Below are 10,323 nucleotides of genomic sequence, written 5' to 3' on the forward strand. Positions count from 1 at the left end.
CCCGCGTTTAGGTTTTCGTAACATCTTTAACCGTGAACCGAGCTCACCAACGAACAGTATAGGATTTTGTAACGCGCTCGAATGATGGGAATAAAAAGAGAAAAAAGATGTCGCATAAAATAACGCGTGCACGTAGGGTCGTCTATCGATAGCAAGTGCACTCGAGCACCAAGTCGGGAAGTACGTCCTTGATCCTTTCTATCCACGCGTTCGCGGACTGCATTTCAAATTGCGCTTTCGAATTTCACGATAACGTCACATCGATGCAGCCACGAATTAATTGGATTTTCGAAGCTCGATTTAGAGGACGATAGAGTCCTTGACGAGGCACGATAAGAGCCTTTCTAATTTCTTTCTAGCTACGAAGAATAGAGCAATTAACGAGAGCGATTTATGAGATTGTTCGATAAAGATAATGCGGTTTTATGGGAGTCTCTCTTGAAACAACTTTTTTTTTTTTGTACCTGAGAGGAGTCTGAAAATCTCGAATAACTTCAAGTCTATGGTCAAGGTGAAAGTGAAGTTCGTCCCGATTAAATTCCCCGAACAAGTCAGTCGGTGGTAATCGTGAGTGAAATCAATCCAGTTTCCACGGATAATTGTAAACAACCGATGCAACAACAGCAACTAGAATCGTCTGCAATGGTTAAAATTATCAGTTTGTAATTTTCGAAAAGAAATTTTACAAATTTATAACCGTGCATTTTTCTAAATTTTAACGATTCTTTGTAAAATGAATGAATAAAACATGTTATGCATTTCCAATCCGATAATTATGATCTTTTTTATTAGCAGTTCTACTATCTAAAGAGCTGATAAAGGAAAAAATACTTGATTATTCACATATTAATATCACTAATTATTAAAAATCGTGTATTTAATTTTAATACATCATTGATAAGACTTAAATTTCATACGACATCTATCATTAATCATTAATTTACCATTAATCCATATATTTTATTAATACTCGTATATTAATAAATCCATCATGATATACTTACTTATATTTGTAAAACTCAGTATACACGTCATTTTCATTTCTTTAATCATCGATTAAAAATCCGTTGTTAAAAATATCCAAGTTATGAGATTTGGTTTAACAAAAGATTCGGAAAAAAGTCGATAAGAAGTCAATTCGAAGTCAGAGAGAAGAAACTTAAAAACCGGTACTTTATTGTGAGCCGAATTACGAAAACAATACAGAAAATTAAAAGCATAGTCTTAATTAGGACAAGATCACGACGTCGTTTTGTCACGACTGACAGGTCATAGCACAATATGTAAAACGAGGAAGGAAAACGATCCAATTTGGAGAAACTAGCCGTTATGTAATCGATATTACGACGCTTCGACATCATATGAGATAATACTGCGAGAAAGCGACGTCAAACTGTACCTTCCTAGACCGTTGAAAAAGAAATTGCAATGTATCTATTCGGCTCTTAATGTCTTGGATGATAATCAAAGCAACAGTTGGTCACGATCGCTCTACGAATAATTTTCAACTGCAACCATTTTCGTATAGCAAACGGTACGCTAGAAACGCAACGTCTCGCGTGTAAAACGTCTAATTATGTAAAGACGTATAACCAATTTTGCTTTCCTTATTAGTTGCATCGTTATGTAAAAATTCCAACGGAGGGACGCGCGGGATGCAACTTACCTATAGGAAACCACGAGAGTAATGCAGGTTTTATGAATACGTATAAAAGTAAATCAACTTGCGTAACAAGACCATATAATCCTTCTATTTATTCAGTTATATTCTATCGTTTCGAAAATCAGAAGAGACCGATTTCTGTTAACGAAGGTGAAAATCTAAAGGTATCCGAAGAATAGGCAGAGCGAGGAAGAATTTCAAGTAGTCGCGTTTACATATTTTTCAAATTTATAATTGTGTAATGTAACATTAATGGCCAGAAACAGATTTTGTCCTGCTCCATGTTTATGGATATTGCTGGGTCTTAGATTATCTTTCAATAACAAGCTTGAGCGAAAGCTATCTGTTTTATAAATACGGTACCTAAACGGCGTGAATCGTTTGAAAGTATTCATCTCAGTTAAAGAAACGTTAAACAACGTTAAAAGACCGATTGGCTCTCCCACCAACCTAACACAATTACGAGTTTCTTACTACCACCTGAAACATTACATAATGCGATTATCTTTAGTTGTATCACTGTCATTGTCGCCGCAGGCACTCTGTCGTTCGATGACATCGTTCCACTTGTTTTTTTCCACTTTCACACCCGAATAGCTCTGACCTTTCCAGTTTCCCACCTCTATGATCACCCCACCATTCCTGGTCCCATTAAACGCCACTTATTCCACGATTTTGAAATCACTTCCCCGGACGATCGTCTAGACGCGTACTAGTTAGTGGCATCTTCCCCTATGCAGATGGTTGTATGAAGTCGCGAATAGATTGTCGCGAATAGGTTGTCGCGAATCCCCATCACGAGCTCGCAGGACAGATCCGGTGATTTCGAGAGCCGAGAGAACGAGGCTGCGTGGGATTCGCGGAGCAAATCGAACCTGCCCCACCTGGGAGGCGAGGCTTGCGATTCTCGAAGCTCGATTCTCGATTCTCGAAGGGGCACACATGCTCGCCTTCGTTCCCATTCGGCCTGCTAAGACATCGGGATCTCCTTCACCGTGGTCCTCAAACGGGCCTCGCGCTCCGCCAGGTACACATCTCGCCTCACGCACTCGCGTCCACGCTCGCACGCTATCTGTAAGTTGATCACACATTCGACTCATTCTCGACGCGTATCTTCGTATTTCTGACAGCTCGCCACGTGGCCTCTTTGCCGCTCCGTACACAGATCCGCTACTCGTATCTTTCGTTGACAGAACGGTTAGAGCTATCAAAGGTCGTTCAAACTCGTTACAAATTTTAATTGTAATTTTTCATTTTCGCCTTCGCGATTCAGAGAGTGTTCTGTGAAAACTTCATTTTATCTCTATTATTATATATTTTGCCTGTAGTTACGATTGTCCTTAATGATTCGTAAATTTGTAATTATCCATCGATCCATCGATCGTTGGCAGTTCCTGTCTCTGTGTTATATTGTTATTCTTTCCTGTCTTTAATTAGAATCGTTCGCGTTTATTCGCAAATCTATAGGACGTAATTTTCTTTGATACATAATCGATCGATTGTCAGCTCCTATTCCTGTACAATAGATTCGTTTCGGATGATTACAATCTTTACAAACACGAGTTTTCGTATGACGATACGCTCGATAAACGTACGAATATAATTTTCATAGATTTTTAATCCGTGTTATTTGTTCTCCGTCATCCTTTCACTTGACATTTCTAGTTAGACGTGTCGTTTTATTTTAAGGAAAACCCGGTAGCGGTTTTACTTTACTCACTACACACGATTTTCCCTAGAACAAACGAAGCTGAGTATCGAAAGAGGAGGAAGCAAAATGAGGATAACTTACGTGCTCTTTGGCCTCGCGTTGCTCGTTGCCTACGTACACTCGAGCCCTATCGTCAAAAGGGAAGCGGAATCCGAGGATCTCAATCCATTGAACGAGGTAAGGCCAATTACAATTCTTTTCGACGAACGAGCAGAATGGGAAGGCAGGGGAGGGAGGCAGTCGTTACGCAGCACGCGTATGAAATCACGCGAAAACCACGGATATCAAATGGAATCAAAATGTGACTCGCAAGAGGGGACCCGCTGTGAATCGCGAAAGTGAAAGCGCCTATTTCGAGGTTTTATTATATTGCCGCCTCTTGCACGAATTCAAAGTAGATGCTCGAGTGAACCGAGTTCATTTGCGATCCCCTTACTTTCTTCCGTTGTACGCACGTATCGTGTCTATGATCACGCAGAACGTATTAGGAAAACAGAAGAAAGAGGAACGGAGAGACGGATCGATAAGTCGAATAGAAAAAGAGAGAAGCACGGCGGGCCGAAGAAACGAGCGAAGAGTGAAAGTGGTTGACTAACTTGACGAACGCAGACACGCGAAGCCGGATACGCGCGCGTAACTGAAATTCTGATGCGCGCACGTGGCCGTACACAGTGTACATAGCCTCTCTTGACTCTTTCACTCTTCGTTGATGGAAAACTTGTGCGTAAAACTCGCGCTATTTGTCTTTATAATAATCGAACTTGGTCGACGATGATAGACGCAAAGTCTGATCGTTAACGGTGCCGTCTCGTGGAATCTTCTGGAACGATCGGCTAAAGACACTTTGAAGTTTCACTGACTCGACGTTATATACTTCGATGAAACGTTAAACGTTTGATCCTTTCTCTCCTTTCCCCGGTTGCTTAATTTGATCGTTCGACTCGTCGTTTAATACGATCACAGAGGGAAAGTGGTTTCCCCGATGAAATGGTTTCCACGACGAATTTCCTGTCTGCAGAAGAAATTAATGCGATTCGTTTCGGTTAGATATACATCGTGGAGGCCGACGATGATCAGGCTGCGGATGGAGACAGGACCGACAGGGATAAGAGGAAAGTCGGCGTCATCAAGCTGGGCGTGTCCAATGGAATAATCAATTTCGTTTTCGGCGTAAGTGTTTGACATTCTCTGCTTGGAAAAGTAAAACGCTGTAATTTAAACCGTAAGAGATTTTATTCACATCGAAACCTCTTTGTAGAAGCTGGATTCCTTCATCGATGCGAAAACTAAAGCGCTGGGTACGTTGGACGAGGCAAATAAAGTAAAGAACGCTGCGTATGGCATTGATAACAAATATTCGGCAACCAGCAAGTTCATCAGTGATCTGGTCGCTTCGAAACTGAAAGCAGCGAGCGGAAGCATCGGACCGGTACTAAACAGCGCGCAAACTTTCGTCTCTAGCTTCAAGCACGGATTGGCTGGTGCTACCGCTTCGAAATTGCAGCCGCTTGCTGCCCTCGCCGGTGGCTTGTCCTCTCATTCGACGCCCGATTCGCATGGACACAACGGAGGTAAGATAAGAAATAAGCACTTTTTGCATCAGAATCTTGTTTAATCGATAACTTGTTTAATATAATTTGGGATTTTCAGACGAAGGAAACGGAGACTCGTCAAACGCGCTCGCGCTTATTGGGAACCTTTTGTCTAAGAAGATCAGCAGCTTGAGTCAGTTGAGTCAGAACAAAGACGTCGGACATTCTGGTCTTAGCGAAGGAAGCACCGGCTACGGATCGTACGGACATGTTAGCGACGGGGTAGGAATACCATAACAGTTTTTCTTTTTCTCTTCTCCTTTTCTCTTTTCTCTCTATTCTCTATCTTCTCTATATTTTCTATCTATACAACACGGCTGTTATACCGCAACTGATGAATGTTGCCGATGGAAGTGAGTTCTATGCTCGTCGTCTCTCGTAATTAGTAACAACACTCGGTAACGAGTCTCTGTTCTTTTATCCTCTGTTTGCTTGTTCTCTCTTTGCTGTGGAGAGTCGTCCGCCATGAAAGCAGACATTTAACAAGGGATTAGGAGTAATAGGGAGCTTCAGTTTCATTTCTCTCTCGTTTGTTAAACTTGCATGTCGGTTAGGTTTCATTCGCGCCAAAGATAACAATTAGAGGCATGACTTCGTTTAGCCTCGCATACTAAAACGATCCGTCGAACTTTCGTTATTTCATTGCACCCGTCCAACTACGCATGTGCTTACTTTACTTATTATTATACCGTGAGGGAATTTTTCATAGCAGTTTTAGTTTTTCAAATAACTTGCTTGCTCAAAAACACACGATTAAAAACATATAACTACGTTGCTAGTTGTCGAGTATCGCGTGCTGAATTAACCCGCTACGGAGCACGTTTGGAAGATTCGCTTCAAAAAGCGGCTACGGTCAAAATCGCCAATTAAAATAACTGTTGTGCATAAACAGTACGAATACGATCCACCGCAAGGGGCGTATTATACGGCTTAAAAAGCGGATGCGGTGCAAACGAGGACATTGGACCTTGGCCTTTGGACACGTCCAAAGGGATCATCGATCAGCCACGCTTGAGAGAAGATCCATGACGCAACTAAACATTCATCTTAATGCGCGAACAAACAAATAAAAGCAATAAAAAGAAAGAGAAAATAACGAGAGGATTGTACGAACGTTATATAAACGAGCGTCTTTAATTTTCGTAACTGTACGACGATATATCTACGACAATGGATTTTTCTTTTTAGCACGGCCGATAAAATGCCAGGATCACACAGGCGACACAAGTAATGTTCTAATATTAAGAATGACACGCAAGAGATCTCCCCTATCTCGTCTGTCTCGCCACTTCCGGGCTAATGTTACCGAGAAGTTACCCATGAAATTGATTCACCATTGTGCGATCTGTAAATAATTCCTTAGGTGTATGTTGCCGTGGGACTGTCTCGTCCCATGTACCTCAACGCTGTGCAAATCAATTGTAAATAGAGTATTTAACCGCTCTTTAAATATACACTCTAACGGTGTACGTTTATGAATGGTAGATGTTGATAATGATGATAATTGTTTTTTTCAATAAAATCACGATCAGGTTTTCTTTGTCTTTGAATCGAGTACTTCAGTCTTTTACGAACGCCATCGACGTCCTGCATCCTTTCCTATCCTTCTCTGAAGATCTTTAAGAGGATCTCTAAGAATCTTTAAAGTCGGTATTAGAAGGATTGCACGATGTTATCGTAGCATCGTGAAGAGATAGTTAATTATCGATATTTGTCAAATATTTGAGAACATATTGAACGCGATAGCAGGCACCAAGAAGTTTAACGGAAGGTTAGATAATTATATTGGAATACCAACGTATCGGACACGCCTATTTTAATTTCTTTTTTCTCGATGCATAGAGGAATAATTTACCTACACGTTGTTGCTATTGCATGAAAACACGACGCCATGGATATGCTATAGACAGAAAAAAGACAAATAAAAAAAAGAAGGATATAAAGAAATAAATCGATTATCCCCGTTTTCCTTTTTTATCATATCGGTACATTTATTTACGATATTGATCGCACGGTGTAGCCTATACACTGTGAAAGGCGAACTATCATTGACTGGTTTTACGTGTGTTTAGAAACCGATTTCGGTCACCACAGAAGATATCCCCACTTTCGATAGGATGAGGGTGTCCTTGGACGTACCACCATCTGTATTCGGTTCTGGTTTCACCTTACTTACCAATGTCAGCAAAATCCTGAGCAGGATGATAATGGTAAGTAGCAAAACCTATAATTACTTAATCGGATCATTTCTTTTTCGACTGGACGTTTAATGTTTTATAGACTGACCGAACAAAAGTGACAGGAATAGATATTTTCTGATGGAAACGATTATTGGGCGTTGTCAGGATTATCTTGCGACACTTTACTCCAGTTTATTTGCGATGCAACGATTTTTTTCATAGCTTTTACGTCGGATTGACTAATTAAGACATAGACATATCACCCTTCACTCGATTTATTACAAAATCGTTGCGGTTCTTCATGCGTATCATTCGCGAGATTAAAGTGGAACATTTCTCGGTTACATATGTGCAAATTAAAGTGAATAACTAATCCATTGCATGCTAAATTAATTTGCTAGTTGTTGGCTTAGAATTATCTACAGTAGGTATCCGGATATTTTGATCAATTTTACCAGGGTGTACGAACTAATGGTAAATTGATAACGCGATAAATGCATTCGAAGAACAAATCAATTATTTATCATTCTCGTTTCAAATTTTCCGAAATCATTATCATCAATCTTCGTTTATATTATTTAATAATTAACGTTCAGAACGATACGGAAAAGAACGGAACAAATTTTAACATGCATGTTCGTTAATACCATACTGAAAGATGACTTTTTCTGTGATTTGTAGAATTCAGCACGTCGAACACAATCAACCGTAGAACTGCTTAAACCAATATTCAATACTGTCCTTTTCTCTGGTGAAAAGACTCACTAGAAGGAACTCTTCGGAGGCGGCAATCAAATAGCTCAATTATTACTTCAAGCATTTTCACGGGGTCCTGTTTGACACACGCCATTCTTCGGGAACGAATCGAGAGGCGGGCTCCAGTGATCCTTGCAAATAGTCTGAATTATCAAGATAGAATCCAAATTATGGAATATTCGTCGTTTCTTTCTTTTTTTCTTTTTTTTTTACGAGAATCCTGATCGGAAGGACCTTAGGTGAAATTGGAGGTGCCTGTTAGATATTTTACCAAAGAAATTTATTTTCTACGGGAAGAACTATATTTATCGACCTTTTTGTACGTTGATTAACTCAATCGAAACTAAATTCTTTTCTATCCTTTGAGGAAAAATTGTTCCTAATTAAATATGAATAATGAAAATGTCACCTCGGATAATTTTGAAGAGAAGACGTAGCCCATTAAAATGCCAGATCATTTTTGTCAAGAACAAATACATTTGTTATTCAACTATGTAGTAACTTATGAAAGAACAAGGTTGTGTAGACGAAACATGGAATCTGCAGAGATTAAACTCGCAATTTATAGCTAACATCAACGAAGGCTGATTTTATGGAATTTCGACGATGGCTGCGATCGCGGTTAATCGTTCGTCGCTTCGTTCCTATCGAATTCGTTGCCATAAATTATTGTTCGCCAAGCCGATAGTTCAATGGTCGCGTGCCGATGTCAAGGAAATACAACGCTGCAATAATTTACATATTACACGGTTGTTGCTTTAACAAATTAAATAACAATGTGCGATATCAGAATCGTGGAGAAGTGTTGCGAGCACTTATTACAAATACAAACTTGTTAACTGTATTTCCGATCCAATAAACGTGTGTACGTTTTTGTAAACAAAATTCGTTACGTTACTTCCCATTTCCTTGTAAATACCTATCATCGGAAAATAGTTTTCAATTGAAGATTTCCGGGATACTTTCTAGATACGAGAACGACGTAAGTACAGTTGTCATGCCACGGGCAGAATTGTTTCGTTAATCTTTTCAGGACTTTTCTTTAGGTTATAGAAAGATTTGCTTTCTTATAAATTATTAATAAATATTAATACACTGCGGGTTTGTATGCAGTTATGGAAAATTGAAACTGCAAAAATGCGTGTAACATATAAAGGTGTATAAAACATTCAAAGCTAATCATAATAAGTTGTATCGAATAAAAATATGATTTTATATAAATATCCGCAGTCTAATCACTATGTAAATAAAAAGGCATCTTTTTATATTCCTATAAAGAATAGACGATACTCATGGTACTAAAATTTAAGACGAGTTTTCTAAGAAAAATATACTTAGAGTTTAATTAATTAATAAACGTTGAGAGGTGAATAATTCTTAACAGGTCATTAGACGAAAATTGCACTGTTACATATCAAATTAGATTGTATTTTAAATACTTCATACTATTATATATTATATATCATACTAAATTCGATGCAGAAGGTTTTGCGATACCTGTAATTACCACTAATGGTCTGCTGATTAATACGAAACGCTGAGAAATGGGATCTTTGTCCCTCAGACGAATAATTGAAAATCGAAACCATAGGTAAAAGTATAACTCCATGTACATATTTTAATATATAATACTATTTTTAAATAGTTATCTTGTAACTTAAGTTGCAATTGTGTAATTAAATAGCAGAGAAAGGTGAGGTTTATCTCAAGTATCTTTGATCGGTGTCTGTACGTAATGAAATCAATTCACACATCGTACAGCCGAGATAATAATCTCGCGACACCAAAAAGTGCTACTCGAGGAAACAGCTATTAATTATTCGTCTAAACTTCCGTGTCCGGTGAAAGCATTATTCAGACACACTATCGAATGAGAAACGAAAAAATAGGCTAGGAATGCGATTGCAACTAACAACGCATGCATGTTCCTACCACACACACAGTTTCCTAATGATAAACTGTCAAAATTATGCAACTATACTCGGTACAATTATATAAAATATTGATATGTGACCTATAGACTAGAAAACGCTTGGTTTCTTGGAATGTTTTTATTCTTTTTTGAATAGACGTAATTAAGGTCTGCAGTTACAGAGGTATAAGATCAATAGAATTCTATGTACACAATACTATTCTAAGAATTCCTCGTCGGTAGTTATAAATAATAAAAAGTAAATGATTCAAGGACCAACATATGTATATTGCATCCTCTCGTGAATGTAGGTTAAAAAATTGGACGGACTTTGTATCGTTTAGCTGAAGATTCAATAGAAATGCGTGTAATTATGCAACCAGACGTCGACTCCGACATGGAGAGATGCAGCACATGTCCTAGTTCTAGATATTCTAAGACATCGATGAGCGAGTAATTATCACTCGTGTGTATGTTATGTACTTTCCTGGTTGTCACCGATCATGCGT

At 38.8% G+C, this 10,323-nt stretch overlaps 1 protein-coding gene across 1 annotated transcript; it reads left to right on the top strand.

The window, feature by feature from the left end:
* Nucleotides 1–2,669: 2,669 nt before the first annotated feature.
* On the top strand, nucleotides 2,670–8,746 carry LOC126868350 (uncharacterized). Its single transcript, XM_050623684.1, has 7 exons — nucleotides 2,670–2,737; nucleotides 3,403–3,551; nucleotides 4,422–4,544; nucleotides 4,633–4,945; nucleotides 5,025–5,188; nucleotides 7,039–7,176; nucleotides 7,828–8,746. Exons 2-7 carry the CDS (start codon nucleotides 3,441–3,443, stop codon nucleotides 7,912–7,914), a joined length of 936 nt encoding a protein of 311 aa, XP_050479641.1. The 5' UTR covers nucleotides 2,670–2,737; nucleotides 3,403–3,440; the 3' UTR covers nucleotides 7,915–8,746.
* The last annotated feature ends 1,577 nt before the right edge of the window (nucleotides 8,747–10,323 follow it).

This window comes from Bombus huntii, chromosome 8 (assembly GCF_024542735.1).
Source record: "Bombus huntii isolate Logan2020A chromosome 8, iyBomHunt1.1, whole genome shotgun sequence".
NCBI lineage: Eukaryota > Metazoa > Arthropoda > Insecta > Hymenoptera > Apidae > Bombus > Bombus huntii.

Excerpts from the sequence above, each read along its gene's own strand:
- LOC126868350 (XM_050623684.1), top strand. The coding sequence starts at position 3,441 with ATGAGGATAACTTACGTGCTCTTTGGCCTCGCGTTGCTCGTTGCCTAC. Across the intron at positions 3,552-4,421 it reads ATCTCAATCCATTGAACGAG|ATATACATCGTGGAGGCCGA; the intron begins GTAAGGCCAATT and ends CGTTTCGGTTAG. Across the intron at positions 4,946-5,024 it reads TTCGCATGGACACAACGGAG|ACGAAGGAAACGGAGACTCG; the intron begins GTAAGATAAGAA and ends TGGGATTTTCAG.